Source organism: Nicotiana tomentosiformis, chromosome 9, assembly GCF_000390325.3.
Source record: "Nicotiana tomentosiformis chromosome 9, ASM39032v3, whole genome shotgun sequence".
In the NCBI taxonomy this organism is placed as follows: Eukaryota; Viridiplantae; Streptophyta; class Magnoliopsida; order Solanales; family Solanaceae; genus Nicotiana; species Nicotiana tomentosiformis.
The window spans coordinates 79411278-79429884 of record NC_090820.1 but is presented as its reverse complement, the minus strand read 5'-3'; the positions used below and the strand labels follow the sequence as shown (position 1 = coordinate 79429884).

The 18607-nt window shown below is 41.2% G+C and overlaps 1 protein-coding gene across 1 annotated transcript; it reads right to left on the bottom strand.

Annotated features, from left to right (window-relative positions):
* Positions 1-308: 308 nt before the first annotated feature.
* On the bottom strand, positions 309-899 carry LOC138899052 (uncharacterized). Its single transcript, XM_070185166.1, has one exon. It carries the CDS (start codon positions 897-899, stop codon positions 309-311), a length of 591 nt encoding a protein of 196 aa, XP_070041267.1.
* Between the last annotated feature and the right edge of the window lie 17708 nt (positions 900-18607).

Sequence of the window (18607 nt, the reverse complement as noted above, 5' to 3'; positions counted from 1 at the left end):
TCAGCTCTTGGTTTCTTGGGCAGCAACACTACATTGGTGTGAGTGATGGATTTAGGCAATGCAATTCCTCCATAGAAGTGTAGCACCATGTTGTGTATATCAGCACCAATAACATCCCAGCATGTTTGATAAAACAAGCCAGTGAATCCATCAGGACCACTAGCACTCTCCCCACTAAGCTCAAAAACTGTTGCTCTTACTTCTTCAATGGTTGGCAATCTGCTAAGTTCCAAATTCTGATCCATAGTGACCATTGAAGGTACATTATTGAGCAAGGAGAATTCAGAAGCATCACCTTTATTTGTGAACTATTTTTGATAGAAGTCCACTGCAGCTGTAGCCAATTGCTCCTGGTCTTCAATCCATACCCCACTGCCACTTTTGATCCTCTTCAGTTGCAATTTCTTTCTTTTGCCATTGACATGATTGTGAAAGAAACTTGTATTCTTATCTCCTTCAACAAACCAAGTCATCCCAGCTTTTTGCTTCCAATACTGCTCCTCATTACTCAAGTATTTCTTCAATTCAGATTGAGCCTTTTGAAGCACAATCATATTCTCAGTTGTAGGCTCTTCTTCAAACAACATCTCTTTCACCGTAACAATGTCCTTCAAAATAGCCAATTGCTTGAAGATATCACCAAATGTTTCCCTACTCCATTTTGAGAGTGCTGCCTTCACCCTCTTGATTTTCTGCTTGAACATCAAAAATGAATCCCCTATGAAATCAACTTCCCAATTCAACCTCACCACATCCATAAATGTAGCATGCTTTGTCCTAAAGTTCAAGAATCTGAAAGGCTTGACAAAATTAGTTGCCTGCACCCTACATGTGATTAGCAATGGTGCATGATCTAATCCAGTTCTGATTAGATACTCAACTTCAATAGTTGGCAACATGTTCTGAAATGGAAAACTCACAAAAATCCTATCCAATCTCTTGAATATTCACTCAGCATTAAATCTCCCATTCCACCATGTGAATGGTCTTCCTTTGTACCCTTGCTCAAACAAACCACAAGAGTTTACAGAAAATGCAAAATCCTCATATTTAGGAGGGAGTACTGGAAGTCCCCCTATTTTATCATCTTCATGCAGTAACACATTGAAATCCCCTCTTACCAACCATGGTAATTCCACATCACTTGCTAAGTAATACAAGCGATCCCACAAATCCAACCTCTCCATTGCTGAACATTTTGCATAATCAAATGTCATCATCATGTGCTGCCCCAGGTCATGGTGAAACACTCTCACAGTCACTTGTTGCTCAGTATCCTCCACTAATTCCCATTCCACCACTGCATTGAAGAACAACCATATTTGCTCATTAATATTTGCATAAGCAGTCTCCATATTCAACCTCCTTTTATATCTATCAATGAGTCCCTTCTTTTGAAAAGGCTCCATCAATGCAACTACACAAAAATTATGCTCCCTATTCATGTTGATCACCCTAGGAAAGGCATGTTATGTATTCACAGACCTTATGTTCCATATTAATGTTTTGATCATCATCATTTAGATAGAGAAGCTTCCCTCTTTGGAATTATTCTTGAAGGTTGTGGTGTATCTTTACTTTGATTCTTCTTAGTTTTTACCTCTTTTAGCACTAGTTGTGGGTGATAAATCCCCTTCCCTAGCCACTTGTTTGAAGTTTTCTGCAGTTGATTCGTCATCTCCTTCATCCTCCATTGGATTTTGTCTCAATAAGTCTTCATCAATCGGTGTCACATTATGTGTAACTAAATCATATAAATGTTGTAGAGGAGTCTTAACTGGAACATTAAGATGTAGCTGTATAATTTGATCAGTGCCAGATGCCATAGGCACTTCCTCTATTTCCCTAGATGCTCTTGGAACAATTGCCCGCTCATCAGCCTGTTCATACTCCTTGAATTGTAGCTCATAGATGCTGCCTAGCCCAGGAGTTACTGTAGCAGTCTGCTCTAAAAGCACTGTTCTAGTGAGATCACCACCCTTCCCATTGCCTGAAATTTGGTCTAAACCCACTATATCATCCCTAATCTTCATATCAACATCTCCATCAAGTATGTTCTTTGATGCATACATCGGAACACCATCTATATAAGCCAAAATCTCTCCAATTGCACTATGGTTGGGGTTTACTGTAGCTGCCTCATCAGAAGAACCCGGATTTAGGCCTGGCGTTGCCAGCCTAACGCCTGGGGACCCTGGCTTTAGGTCTGGCATCTCTAGCCTAATGCTTGGGGACCATAGCTTTAGGCCTAGCATTGCCAGCCTAACGCCTGGGGACCCTGGATTTAGCCCTGGCATCGCCAACCTAACTCCTGGTGAGCCTGGCGTCACTTGCCTATCGCCAGGTGAGTTAGGCTCGTGGTCCTTCTTCACTTTGTCTTCTGTTGACTTAGTTTTGCCCAGCTGATCATCCTTAACCTCAACTGCATCACTCCATAAGACCTTTGTAGAGTTTGCCTCATCAAGATCCTCAATCTGCCCAGCATCTTTAAATGTTTGAGATGGAATCTCATGACAAGATTGGTATGTGGTCACATTGAGTTGTTTTAGTTCCTCATTGCTAGTCCCAAACCTTCTATGAATCCAGTCGAATGTGGATTCCTTATTAGCCCTTTCAACAGTATGTTGATCACTAGGAACACTAGAATTAGCTTTAGATAATTCTTGATCATCTTGAGTATTGACTTTCTTTTTCTTATCCTGGCCCTTCGTAGCTTGATTTTCCCCATGTTCCTTCTTCTTACCATTGCTATGATCCTCACCTTTGCCTTCAGTAATTTGTAGAGTAGGCTGATGAACTTCCTCAACCTCTAGTGCATTAAACTTGTTCTTGGTTGTAACTTCCTCAACTTTGGCCTTCCCTTTACCCTTGTCAGCTTCCTTTCCTTGCTTGTTAACAACAATGTGACCCCTACTATCTCGTTGGTATTTGTTCTTCCTTGCTTGCATCCATTCACGCTTGGCATGATTAGTAGTAGGCTTACCAACCACCTTTCCACTAGTTAGGACCTTTGTTGAATTTGCAGCAGTCCCAATTGCATCAGAACTCACCACAACTACCTTCTCCTTGCTTTTTTCCTTAACACCTTCTTCAAATCTCTTGTGTAATTCAGGATGAATTACCTAGCATTCTACCTCACTATGCCCCTGTTTTTTGCAAGATTTGCAATATTTTGGCATATAATCATACTTAATCTTGATCCACTTGAACTCTTCTGGTCGAGATTCATCAGCTTCTTCCACAATCTTAATACGATGAGGGAACTTACTTAACAAGTGAACTTCCACCTTCACCTTAGCACAACTAGGTCTAGTCCCATTTTGTGTGGCTAGGTCTACATGTAATGGATTACCAACTGCACGAGCTAAGGAAAATACACATTCCTTCCCAAAGAAATTAGGAGGCAGTTCTCGAAAGCTAATCCAAGAAACGGCAATGGGAGTCTCTTCATCAGGTGTCCACCACTGATTCCATTTTCTACAACGCATCTGCCACATGTATGACTGAGCTTTTAAATAAAAAGTTGGCTTTGAAAGAAGATGAACACAGTCCTCCAATAAAGACAGCCTAATCAACAAATGATTATCTTCAATTAAACCAACTGCGCAATGGCCTTTAATCTCACATTAAATTGGAATCACTTTACGTAATTCACTAATAACATGCTTCCCATATGAAAATTTCCCAAGAACTGCAAGTAGAAGTCCTTGTTGTACGATAGATTGCTTCACTTCTTATTTCTTCCACTTCACAATTGGTTCTCCGTGAAGGAACTCAACTGTTTTCAATGGTAGCGTGGCGAAGGTTTGCATAGGGGCATTAATGGCAGTAGGTTTTAAAAGTTTTGAATAATCCATGGATTGGGGATTGTTGTTTGTTATCGTAGATGATTTGGCGATGGGCTGCACTGAAGCTTGGGCAGCAGTCATCGCAGGAGGATTGGTTGAGTTGGGTGTCAAAATCTTTGAGTAATCTAGAGTTTGTGGATTTATAGTTGGTGTTGTTTGTGGTTGGGTGATGTTGGAGGAGGGCAGACCAGCCGGAAAAGATGGCTGGTCGCCGACCATCGCGGCAATTGAAGCTCAAACTCACAGCTTTCCGCGATGAACAGTGAAGCGATGCTGCTGTTCACTACACTGTAGCAGTGAAACGGTAGCAAAACCACCGTTCATGCCACTGTTTGGCACTATTCATCATACTGTTTTGCACTGTAGCAGCTGATGGTTGAAATAGTTTGTAGTGCTAATTTCAGAATTTGTTTTTTCATTAAATACAGTTTTTTTGTTGTGTTTCTTTTTATTTCTTATTTTATTTTCTTTATTAGTTAACTTCTTTTCAAGATTTGTTTTGTAGTTCCTAACAAGTTGGAGAATATACGATATATATTGAACTCTATATGCTGTGAAGATGGAGTACAACTAGCCTAAGAAAACGGTCGAAGAGTTAGCAGCTAAATATTATCAGCGGTCTCATATGTGTTTTAAATGCGGTGGAAATCATCTATGGGTTGACTATTAAGCAAGTATGTATTTTTCCTATGGTTCGTATTTTGAACAGTCTCACTCTATTTTTAGTCCATACAAGTATGAGGATTCATATGGACACAATCTTGACCCTAGTTGGGATGAATACCCTTATTATAACTGGAATGGAAGCGAAGGGAGACAAACACCTCAAGGGGAGAATTATAGTTTAGAAGAGCTTGTGTATAAGTTCATAAATAAGGTGGAAGAGAGATTTACACAAGATGATGAAGCAATTAACAACCTAACAATGCAAGTAAGTCAAATAATAAGTACACTTTCAGAGAGCTCATTGCGTTGTGATGATGAATATATGGAGGAGATACCCTACAAGAATGAACCTACTCAAGAGGATGAGCATCTAAAGAGGAATATTTCCACGCTACAAGAGGACTCTGATTCAACTGAGATGATTGAAAATAAGGTTGGGGTTAAGTGTGAAGCAACGGAAGAAGAGTTCAAACCCTCATTCACCTTTTCACATCTGCAACATGTAGTAGAAGAGAATGAGAAATAAATGGTATTGGACATACTAGAGGAATATTCACTTGACATTCCTTCTTTGTTTTCTTAGTCTAACGTTGATCATGTGGATTTTATTTTTGGGGATTTACAGGAATATGTATGGATTCATCATGTGAAAGAATGTATGAACAAGTTAAGGATCATCATGAACGAGCAATTCACCGCTCAAGATGAGGACAAGAAAGAAAGAAAAGAGCGGGTCTTGCAGGTATCATCAGACAAATTGGGCTTAATGACATCCATAAAGAATTCCAAGGGGCGAAAACGGGGAAGGAGTTCAGAATTAGGGGTGGAGTTCATAAGTTCTCGGAAAAGAAGAAAATTCAGGGAAGTTTTCTTTATCTTATGCTTTTTAATTGTGTGTCATGGGGACATGCCACCACTTAAAGTGTGGGGTGGGGGATATTTGTATGTATGTATGTTTTAGATTTCTTGTTGTGTTAGTTGTAGTAGTAGAGATAGAAAAAAGTGAAAAAAAACCATAAAAGTTATTAAAATTTTTGATTTTTCCCGATGATGGATATCATATCGATAGGTTTCTTGAGGGATTTAAGTCGAAAGAAAAAAACAAAAAGATTTTCTTTTGTAGGTAGTGTAACAATCCCCCCTTTATTTTTCTGTGTGCCGTGGTTCTTTTCCAAGGGTTTTGTTTGAACCAGGTGTAGTTAGTTTTTATTTTTGTTAGTAGTATAGGGAACCTTGTGCAATGATTTGAATTGAAAGTAATATCTCTTGACTTTATCATGTCTTGAGAATAATGTGTGCTTTAGTTATGACGCTTAGGCTCAGTTTTTGAATCTTGTATAAGTACCTTAAGTTGTATGATCTTAACTTTGCTTAACTGCTTTGACTAGAATGTCTTGATAGTCCAACGCTGAGTGAGTTAGGTTCCATGTGTGTGTGAGTTTTTGTGTTATTCCGTGCATTGCATTTGATGTCTAGAACTTGCCCCATGTATTTGCAAAGTGAAATAGTAGTTTTGTTCAGTATAGGAAGTGATATAGGCGTTTCTTTGTTGAGCCAGATTTATATACTTTTACCCACCTAATTATGATGTATCGTAGTTAACCCCCGTTGAGCCTGCAATCCTGTTTCTTTGACAAGAACATTACAAGCCTTACCCATTTGTTTCAATTGACCATATATTTGAACCTTGTACCTCTCTTGAGCACTTGAATTTGATATGAACTTTGTAAAAGATGAAGTGTGGGGTGGTTGGTTTGGCTTTTGAGTGGAATTATTGAAACAAGGAGAAAGGTGTAATGCTTTTAAAAAAATAAGAGCCACTTGAATTGAATAAGAAAATAAAAAAAAAATAGTTTTATTGTTGTGCAAATATTCCTTGATAGTAGAAACTCTTGACGCAATTGTGTATAAGGAAGTAGGGAGTTAATGTATATTAATGTGAAGGTGAAGTTATGATTTGACATAAGTGTAGAGTTTTGAACGGGCAATTATATATTAAAGTGCTTAGGGAAGTGTAGTCACTCTTATATCTAAATGTATCCTACCCACCCCGTAGACTATATTACAACCAGTAAAGTCCTACTTGATCCTTTTATGAATGAGCTCAATAAGTAGAGTTGTAACTGCAATTTTCTCCCAATATACTTAGATTTATGGGGTGTTCCACCCATCAAATTAAAGATCTATGAGTCTATTTTCCAACGCATTAAACCGTTTGTCAATACGACATCGGAGTAGAGAGATATGGGCATTTTTGCGATACTGCACAAGCTGCTAGGTAACAAGTAGGTGTGTCACCTACTTGCTTAAATGAGAGCCCAAAAATGGGCCATTTCGGGTCGTCCAAAGAGGCCTTTTAAAGGCCTATTTTCTTCATATATTAGACTTAAAATAGAGCATAATAACCAGACAAAAACTCTGCAAAGAATCCTCCCAAAAATTTCCCACAAACCCTAATTGATTTTCTCTCCCTTTCAAGTTCTAATTGGAGGTAAAACCTAGAGTTTGAAGAACCAAGATAGGAGCTGAGTTATCCAACAAATAAGGTGAGTTTACTGCTCTCTTTCATCCAGTTTTTCTTCTATAAATTCATGGTAAGTCGTTCTATACTTGTGAGAACTCACGGGATGGTGATCGGAAGCAGTGAGTTCGAGTTATTCACTTGTAGCGGACTGTTTTGTGTTGCTGTTGGGCTGCATGTTTTACTACTGTTTTGTGGAGTTTTGGAGGATGAAGGGGGTGTAGAAACACCATATAAATGTAGGGTGGTTGGCTGGTCGTTCGTCATAACATTTTCGGGTCGTTTGACACTACTACGGTGGTCGTTTTGTGTATGAAGAGATTGGGGTGTGTTGGGCTGTTTTGTAGTATTTGATGGTGTATATAGGGCTGGAAAATGATGTATATATGTTGTCATTGTTCTGTTCTTGTATTGTTGGTGTTATCTTGAATTTGGAGGAAGTAAGGATTATAGGGGAGATGCTGCCCGTTTTAATACAAAATAAGTTTGTCGTGAGTGAATTCTTTCTATCTTGAGTTCCCAATTGTTCTTAACTTTTATTGTATGTGGAACTACTCTCTATTGTTTTGCGAGAGCTCTCGATTCATGAAGGAAAGGTAATGTCATTGACCTCTATGTTAGAGTAAGTGAGTAGATTATGAATAATGCATGGTACTTTTGAGTCAAATCTTGAGGTGAAGATGTTACACTATTGTGCTTAGTCTATTTTAAATATTCTTGGTATGATGAGTTAGGAAAGTTTCTTAGTAAGTTTGTGTCTATATAAAGTGTGGTTTGATTTCTCGAGTACGAGCAATGGTTTAACTGTTAGGTATTGATGGTAGGCTATAATCTCATATTTTAGTCATGTATTACATTCATATTTTAGTTTTAATCTCATATTTACATTCATATTTACTAGTGTTACTAATTAATCTCATATTTTAGTCAATTATTACGTTCATAATTGAGTTTGAGCTTTAATTGCTAGTGTTTTGCACTAATTATGTATTTTAAGCCTTGTAGGGAGATTCCAAGCTACGTAGATGTTATGGAATGAATTCAAGTGATTTGGAGCTTTGAAGTCTGAGTAAAATCCCAAAGGAATAAGCCGGGATCGCGTTCGGGGGTTGAGAACCACGTCGGGATAGCTATAAAGCAAGAAAAATCTGTACTCATAGAACATCCCACAGTCGCGGCGCGTGGAGCACCGCGGTAGGTCAATTTTCCTCCAGTCTATCAGAATAAACTCTCTAAACTTCCCCACTAATGTTCTGTATGGGGCATCGCCCATGTGCGCGCCTGTGCAATTTTTCAGAGTTATTTTCCTATTTCGCGTGGGAAAAGGTGTTTTCATTTGGGCCTGACCCTACTTAGTATAAATACATGTAAAAATGTTATTTTATGGACTTTTGACACATCTTAGACCTGAGTAAGCCAAGGAGTAGGTGGAGAAGTAAAATCTCAAAGTTCATCATTCAGTCCTCAATCAAGACAAGGGTTTGGATTGTTTTATGTTTTCCTTTAACTTACACATTGTTATGATGAAATACTCCATATCCATGGAGTACTTATCTTTAAGGTTGGATGGATTTGGTGTATTGATACTTGTTTGTGGATACTTAACTCTAGTTTTATTTATTGAAACTGTTTTGGATGTTTTAACTGTTGCATCTATATACACTTGTTAATGTAATCCAGAGAGGCATAACGGATAATCGAGAGAGGTTCTCTTAAAGATCAATCCAATACGAATTCTTGCATATCTTCACGTGCTTAAAATTGGTTCATCTCGTGAGGTTTCTCTTTACCCGTTTTCCAGAAAATATAACTTGTATCTATCATGTGTATGCTATTCCTACTGAGACCTTGTGTAATCTTGCATGTGTGGCTTTGGCCTGGAAAGCTTCTGTTTCTCTGTTAGATACAACCCTAAAATCTAAGTGCATAATTGACTTAGCATATACCTTGTCACTTGAATGGTTTATTTGACGGGTAAGCAAGGCATTAGTTTGGGCTTTATTGTCTCGCCAAGTTGGTGTTGGGAGTTGAAGCATATATATATCTACTCGGGGTATAGGCCAGTTCATCAACATAAAGCCCCAAGTTTGGTCGAAAGCCCAGACGAATCCTTGATTTAATTTGTATCTATGTAGGGTCTATAGTCGTCCTAGCTGGGCCTGTGGTGATTTATCTGAGTTTGTATTATTCTTATCGGGTATGTAATAATCTTTAATGACGAATAATGGTAAATTAGTGAAAGTGGGGGGCTGAGATACTTTAATTCTCGTCTGGAAGGGTAGAAAACATGCCTATAGGATCTAAATGCTTCATTCGCTACTTGCTTAACATGCTCTATTTCTATGTGTTGTTAGACAACATTTCTATAGGATCCCGTTTGAATAATCAAGAACTGTTTACATTGATACCTCTCGCAATTATGTGGCTCACCTAGAAAGCATGGCTATAGGACTAATGAAACAAACATGCGTTTAAAACAACTTTATTGCCCAAATCCGTTCATCTAGAAACCATGTCTATAGAACTTCAATATGTTTAATTAAGGTTGTTGCTACTGCTGTCCTCATCATACTGCTACCAAGATAATATGCCTATAGGAATGAAATAAAACAAATGTCCATTACCAGTTACTTTGATACCTGGATATTACTATCTAGATATCATGCTTATAGGTTTGGCTGTTCATTTAGAAATCATGCCTATTGGCTCCAAGATGAATTATTATTACTTTCAATGACCCCATAGTCTATTCACAATTCATCTATAGATCATGCCTATAGGGTTATAACGAACCATCTGTTAGAATCAACAGTTTGTAGGATCTTATGTCAACTCTTAAATCAATCAACCACATAGAAATCATGCTTATAAGTCTTGTGACATTCAATACTGATCCAATTTCTGATCTACCTACCTGCAACTATTCACTTCATAATTTGTAACGTCGTTAGCATAAGTTCATGACTATTTGCGTGCATCTGTGCCTATGTGTGGAGGTCTATTTGAGCATTTAATTGTTATCTATGTGCAGTCCTAATTGCTTTAATTGTGTGCCTAATTTTATCATTTTGAGCATCCTATGTGATGTCTAGAACTACCAAAGTAGTAGGTCCAAGATAGTAATTGGGCAGCAATTAGAATTGAATTAGAACGCTTTAGGTAAACAACTTTAAGATAGTAATTGGGCAGCAGGTGATGATAGTTTGTGCCTGTCACGACCCAAAACCTAACCCGTCGTGATGGCGTCTATCGTGTTACTAGGCAACCCGACATCTCCAAAACACTTCCAACATTTAACAGAAATGAATTAATATATTTAAAATAACCAGAGTCTTTCATAAAAACGGGGTAAAACCCAAAGCACAAGTGCGGAAAAATAGCCCGACATCAGGGTGTCACTGAGTCATGAGCATCTAGATATCCAGTCTAATACAAACTGTGTCTAAGTATCAATATAGAAAAGAAAGAAAACATAGAAGGAGAGACAAGGTCAGCGAACGCTGGCAGCTACCTCGTAGTCTCCGGTACTCGATCGCGGACGAACTCAACGACCTCCATGATCAAGCACACCTGGATCTGCACATGAAGTGTAGGGTGTAGCATGAGTACAACCAACTCAACAAGTAAAAGAAATAAATAAGGAACTGAGAAAATAGTGACGAGCTATACAAATATAGTTCATTTTCAAAAATTCCAGCAAAGAATAGACATGCTTTCATATCCGGCAGTTCAAGTCAAATCAGTTTATACAGTTACAGTGCAGGTAATCCGGATATAGAATCTTTCCGAAATTTCACGACAATGACAGATAGCAACAAAGTGCATCAACAAATGAAAAACAAGTACAGCCTCTCAGGGCAACAGACACTCAACTCGTCACAACAGCTTAATCACTCGGCTCTCAGCCCTCAGTACTCACACTCAATAAGTACTTGCGCTCACTGGGGGTGTGCAGACTCCGGAGGGGCTCCTTCCTCCCAAGAGCTATATCACTGCGGCGTACAACCCGATCCCATATAAATAGCCATAAGGCTTGTTGCGGCGTGCAACCCGATCCATATATATATATACAGCCCTAGGGCTCGTTGCGGCGTGCAACCCTATCTATATATACAGCCCTAAGGCTCGTTGTGGCGTGCAACCCGATCCATATACACATATATAACTCATAGCTCGGCACTCATGCCCTAACTCAGTCACCAACCTCTCTAGTCTCTCGGGCACTCTGAAATCATAAAGATCAACCCAAACAAAAATAACATAGTGTATCAACGAGAATCAAGAAGAGACTGAGATATGATACGTAAGTAAAACCATGACTGAGTACAAGACAACAATTAGCAAATAGTTCAACAAGTACGCGACCTCTGCGGGTCCCAACAATACCATCACATAGCCTAAGCATGATTTCTAACATGATTTGCAGTCAAATATTGATAACACAAAGAGAACAAGTAATTAACAATAGGCTATTCGACTTTACAGTCTCACGAGACGGACAAAATCACAATCCCCCATGGTGCATGCCCACACGCCCGTCACATAGCATGTGTGTTACCTCTAAAATAGTCACATCATACCAAATATTCGGGGTTTCATACCCTCAAGACCAGATTTAAAACTGTTACTTAGCTCAATCCTACTCCACAATGCCTTTGCCCCTCGAATCAATCTCCAAACGCCCCGAATCTAGACACAAGCAGTACGATATAATTAATATAGGCTAAAATAATCAATTCCACAAGAAAAACACGAAACTATAAGCCAAAATCCGAAATAGACTCAAACCGGCCCCCGGGCCCACGTCTCGAAATCCGACAAAAGTCACAAAATATGAACACCCATCCACTCACGAGTCCAACCATACAAGAATTACTCAAATCCAACCGCAAATCACCTTCCAAAACTCTAAAGTTTAGCCTATGAAGTTTCTATCATTTTCCCCCAACTTTACAACTCAAATCCATAATTAGAAGATGAAAATAGAAATAGATTCATGAAATATAGTCCAATCCGCGTTAGAATCACTTACCCCCAACAATATTCTTAAAGAAACCTCGAAAAATTGCCTCACACCGAACTCTCAAAGTCCCAAAATCGAAATGGAAATCAAACCCTCGAAATCCCATTTTCTGCCCAGTTCTTCTGCATCTGCGGACACACTGTCGCACCTGCGACGCCGCACCTGCGGAATTTCCCTCGCATGTGCGGAAATGACTTAAGCTGGGTCCGCATTTGCGATGAAGGAGCCGCACCTGCATGTGCGCGCCTGCGGACAATGATACGCTTCTGCGTTCACCCCTCCAGCTCACTCTCCGCATCTGTGGAACTTCAAGCGCATCTGCGGGTTCGCAGATGCGAAAATCCCCTAGCACCTGTGACCCCTGACCATCTCCTCAACCCCCTCTTTTGTGCTTGGCCTAACGCACGTGCGTGTCCGCACTTGCGGTTCCCCACTCGCAGGTGCAAAACACTAGAACACCAGAAACTCGGCAATTGCACAAGTCCAAATTTTGATCCGTTAAGCATCTGAAACACACCCGAGGCCCCCGAGACCTCAACCAAATATACCAACAAGTCCTAAAACACCATACGAACTTAGTCAAGCCCTCAAAACACATCGAACAACAATAAAAACATGAATTACACCAGGATTCAAGCCTAATGAACTTATAAACTTTCAAATTCCACAAACGACGTCGAAACCTAACAAACCACGTCCAATTGACCTCAAATTTTGCACATAAGTCATATCCAACATTACAGACCTACTCCAACTTCCTGTATTATAATCATACCTCGATATCAAAAAGTCAACCCCCGGTCAAACTTCCCAAAAATTCGACTTTCGCCATTTCAAACCTAATTTAGCTACAGACGTCAAATTCACAGTCCGAATATGCTCCTAAGTCAAAAATTACCTAACGGAACTGACGGAACTCCATTCCAGAGTCGTCTTCACACAGTTCCGAAACCAAAAACAAGGCCTTCCGGCAAGTCACATAAGCAGAAACAAATACGGGGAAAATAGTAAATAAGGGATTTGGGCTAATACACTCAAAATGACTGGCCGGGTTGTTACATCCTCCCCCTCTTAAAACAACCATTCGTCCTCGAACGTGCGTAGAGACATACCTGAAGTGGTGAAACGATGAAGATAACGGCTGCACATATCATGCTCGGTCTCACAAGGCACCTCCTCGACCGGCTAACCCCTCCACTGAACATTCACAGAAGCAATATTTTGCGACCTCAACTTTCGAATCTACCTATCTAAGATCGCCACCGGCTCCTCAACATAAGATAAATCATTGTCAAACTGGACTGAGCTGAAATCCAATACGTGAGACGGATCGCCGTGATACTTCTGGGACATAGAAATATGGAATACTGGATTAACTCCTGCTAGACTTGGAGGCAAGGCAAGCTCATAAGCAACCTTCCCAATACGTCGCCATACCTCAAATGGACCGATAAACCTCGGGCTCAGCTTTCCTTCTTTTCGAACATCATAACACCCTTCATGGGTGACACCCGGAGCAAGACCCGCTCTCTAACGATGAATGCATCATCACGAACCTTCCGATCTGCATAAATCTTCTGTCTGGACTGGGTTGTGCGTAGTCTATCCTAAATCACCCTAACCTTCTCCAGAGCATCCTCAACCAAGTCTGTAACTAATAATCTAGCCTCGCCCGGCTCGAATCAACCCACTGGAGACCTACACCGCCTACCATACAAAGCCTCATGCGGTGCCATGTGAATGCTCGACTGATAACTGTTGTTGTAGGAAAACTCCACTAGTGGAAAAAACTTTTCCCACGAACCCCCAAACTCCATCACACACACACATGGAGCATATCCGCTAATATCTGAATAGTGCGATCGGACTGTCCGTCCGTCTGAGGGTGAAATGTTGTGCTAAACTCCACTCGAGTACCCAACTCATGCTATACGACCGTCCAGAACCGTGATGTACACTGCGTACCCCGGTCAGAAATGATAGATACCGGTATGCCGTGAAGCCTGACGATCTCGCGGATATACACTCGAGCCAGCTGCTCGGAAGAATAGGTAGTCATCACAGGAATGAAATAAGTTGACTTGGTCAGCCGGTCGACAATCACCCAAACTGCATCAAACTTCTGCTGAGTCCGTGGAAGCCCAACAATGAAATCCATAGTGATCTGCTCCCATTTCCACTCCGGACTCTCTAACTTGTGAAGCAATCCACCTGGTCGTTGATGCTCACACTTCACCTGCTGGCAATTTTGGCACCGAACTACATACTCCACTATGTCATTCTTCCTTCTCCTCCACCAGTAATGCTGCCTCAAGTCCTAATACATCTTCGCAGCACCGAGATTAATAGAATACCGTGATTTGTGAGCCTCCTGGAGAATGAACTCACACAAACCATCTACATTGGGCACACATAGCCTGCCCTGCATCCTCAATGCACTATTATTCTCAATAGTGACCTCCTTAGCATCACCATGCTGGACCGTGTCCTTAAGGACAAGTTGATGGGGGTCGTCATACTGACGCTCCCTGATACGATCACAAAGAGAAAACTGAGAGACCACACAAGCCAATACTAGACTTGGCTCAAAAATATTCAATCTAAAAAACTAGCTAGCTAAGACTTGAACGTCCAATGCCAATGGCCTCTCTACTGCTGGAAGAATGCTAAGCAAGCCAAACACTCCGCCCGGCAACTCAAGAAATCGGCCACCACGTTGGCCTTCCCAAGATGGTACAAAATAGTGATATCATAGTCCTTAAGAAGCTCCAACCACCTTCGCTGATGCAAGTTAAGATCCTTCTGATTGAACAGATACTGCAAACTCCGTTGATCAGTGTAAATCTCACAATGGACACCGTACAAATAGTGTCGCCAAATCTTCAAGGCGTGAACAATAGCTGCTAACTCAAGGTCGATGAAAGCTTTCCTCACACTCCTTCTGAAAGCTTTCCTCACACTCCTCCGACCACCTGAAAGGAACACCCTTTTGGGTCAACTTAGTCAAGGGCGATGCAATGGATGATAAGCCCTCCACAAAACGACGGTAATAACTAGCCAAACCGAGAAAACTCCGTATCTCCGTGGCTGAGGACGGTCTGGGCCAACTCTAAACCGCCTCTATATTCTTCGGGTCTACCTGAATACCCTCACTAGACACCACGTGCCCCAAGAACACCACTGAACTGAGCCAAACTCACACTTGGAGAACTTTGCATAAAGTTTCTCCTCCCTCAACCACTGTAACACAATCCTCAAATGTTGGGCATGCTCCTCCTGACTATGAGAGTACACCAGGATATCATCAATGAATACAATAACGAACGAGTCAAGATAAGGCTGAAACACACTGTTCATCAGATGCATGAACGCTGCTGGGGCGTTGGTCAGCCCAAAAGACATCACAAGGAACTCTTAATGGCCATATCGGGTCCTGAAAGCTGTCTTAGGAATATCTGTGTCTTGAATCTTCAGCTGGTGATACCCTGACCTCAAGTCAATCTTGGAGAACACCATCGCCCCCTGAAGCTGGTCGAACAAATCATCAATATGCGGCAAAGGATACTTGTTCTTGATTGTGACCTTGTTCAACTATCTGTAATCAATGTACATTCCCATAGTACCATCTTTCTTCTCCACAAATAGAACTTGTGCACCCCAAGGTGACACGCTAGGCCAAATAAACCCCTTATCAAGGAGTTCTTGAAGCTGCTCCTTCAACTTCTTCAACTCAGATGGTGCCATACGGTACGGTGGAATAGAAATGGGTTGAGTGCCCAGCACCATATCAATACCGAAATCAATATCTCTGTTAGGCGGCATGGCTGACAGGTCTGCAGGAAACACATCCAGAAAATCTTGCACCACCGAAATAGAATCAATAGAAGGGGCCTCTGCACTAACATCCCTCGCAAAGACCAGATAAGATAGACAACCCTTCTCAACCATCCGGTGAGCTTCCAAGTATGAAATCACTCTACTGGAACATAGTCTATGGAGCCGCTCCACTCAACCCTCGGCAACCCCGGCATCGCCATCGTCACGATCTTAGCATGATAATCTAGAACAGCATGACATGGAGACATCCAATCCATTCCCAAAATCACGTCAAAATCGACCATACTAGGCAACAAGAGATCCACTCTAATATCCATACTCCCAATAGTCACCACATATGACCGATATACACGGTCCACAATGATAGTATCACCCACTAGAGTGGATACACAAACAGATACAACTAGAGACTCACGGGCCATAACCACATAATGAGCGAAATACGAGGATACATATGAATACGTGGAACCAGGGTCAAATAATACAGAGGCATCTCTATGGCAAACTGAGACAATACTTGTAATCACAGCATCTGAAGCAATGGCATCTATTCTGGCAGGAAGAGCATAGAAAAGGGCCTGGCCACCCCCTGATCGGCCTCCCCCTCTCAGGCAACCCCTAGCCAACTGGGCTCCATCTCGAGCTGGCTGAGCGAGTGGTGAAGAAACTGGTGCTGATGTCATAAACTGGCTCCTCTGCTAAGTCGGACCTCCCATAAGGCGAGGCCAATGTCTCCTGATGTGGCCGAACTCTCCACACTCATAACAACTCCTCGGTGCTGGAGCTGGGGCCTGAAGGGAGCCCCGAGCACCGGATAACTGGTAGAAGGACCTAGCATAGACGAGCCTTGACCCGATGGAACACGGGACGAACTCTGAGCTGGGAGGGCACTGAGAGATGAATGGCCCTACTGCTAACTATGTGAACCATGGCCAGATGATGCACCACGGTGAACTGGGCGAGCCATCTGAGCATGTCTAAAAGGATGACCCCTACTGTAGAGGAACTGCCCTCTAGAAGGAACACCGCTAAATCCACCCTGTCCATGAGGTCACTTGGCCACTCTCTCAACCCGCTCCTAGATGCAAACCATCTCAATCTGACGATAAATGTCGACAACCTGATCAAAAGTTGCACCAGCCACTCTCTTTCTAGTCATAAGCAATCACAGTTGAAAAAGTGAGGCCATCTATGAACCTCCAGATCCTCTCTCTATCTGTGGGAACCAACCAGATAGCATGACAGGCCAACTCAGAAAATCTCATCTCATACTGCGTCACAGACATATCACCCTGACGAAGATGCTCGAACTGCCTGCGCAACTCCTCTCTGCGGGACTGAGGCACGAACTTCTTCAAGAAAAGAACGGAGAATTGCTGCCATGTAAGGCGTGCTGTGCCGACTGGCCTACGCCTCTCGTAAGCCTCCCAGCAACAGAAGGCAGCCCCAGAGAACTGAAAAGTAGTGAACGAGATCCCACTGAGTACAAGACAACAATTAGCAAATACTTCAACAAGTACGCGACCTCTACGGGTCCCAACAGTACCGTCACATAGCCTAAGCATGATTTCTAACATGATTTGCAGTCAAATTTCTATAACACAAAGAGAACAAGTAATTAACAATAGGCTATTTGACTTTATAGTCTCACGGGATGGACCAAATCACAGTCCCCACGGAAATCCGCTCGCACCTACGACCCCTTATGGATATTATATCCTTTTATGGTCTTAACTCGGAGTTGTAAATATATATATTTATATATGGGATGCATCCATGGATCAGACTATACGACTTTAGTAGTGTATGTACACGAATATAATGGATCGGGTCATACGACTTCGGCATAACTCGTGCGTGTGAAGCCCTTGCTTGTTGAGACTAATATGTGATATTTGAGAACTTTTAATTGTTATTTGATATATGGTCATTTATTTATTGTCTCTTTTTCCATTATTGCCATTGTATTTCATGCCTATTAAATGATCGTGTACATTATGTATATTGACCATTAGTAAGTGTTGAAGTCGACCCCTTATCACTACTTCTTCGAGGTTAGACTAGATACTTATTGGGTACATGTTGTTTATGCAGTCACGGTACAATACTCCACATATTGTGCAGGTTTTGAGGCAGGTGCATCTGGAGTTCGTCCGGCGCGTACCCGCATTATTCGGAGGCTTAGTGGTGAGCTACTTTCCATGCTCCGTTCTGCAATCCCCGGGGCCTTCTCTTGTAATGTTTTTATCATTCCTGCCTATTTTGTTTCGGACAATAGTTATTAGGGTGTTTTATATATTCTATTAGATGCTCGTGCACTTGTGACATCGGGTTTTGGGAATTCTAGTAGACATTCATCGATTTTGATTATTTAACTTACTACCTAACTTCACCTTTTAGTTTATGCTTTACATTATAATTAACACACTAATTTACTATTTGTTTTCCGCATTTAAATAAAAAACAAAGACATTAAAAAAATTTAAATGAGAAATTAGATGGGTAGTTCACTATTGGCTTGCCTAGCGGCGATGTTGGGCGCCATCACGACCTATAGTGGAAATTGGGTCGTGACAATAGTACTAATTTCCTATTATATCTATATGAAAATAGGTTTAATTAATTAGAAAATATTTTCACCACATTTATTTCAAATTATTAAGTACAAATAAATTAATTTTTAAAAGGAGGGTCAAAAGTTGTTGCCAACAT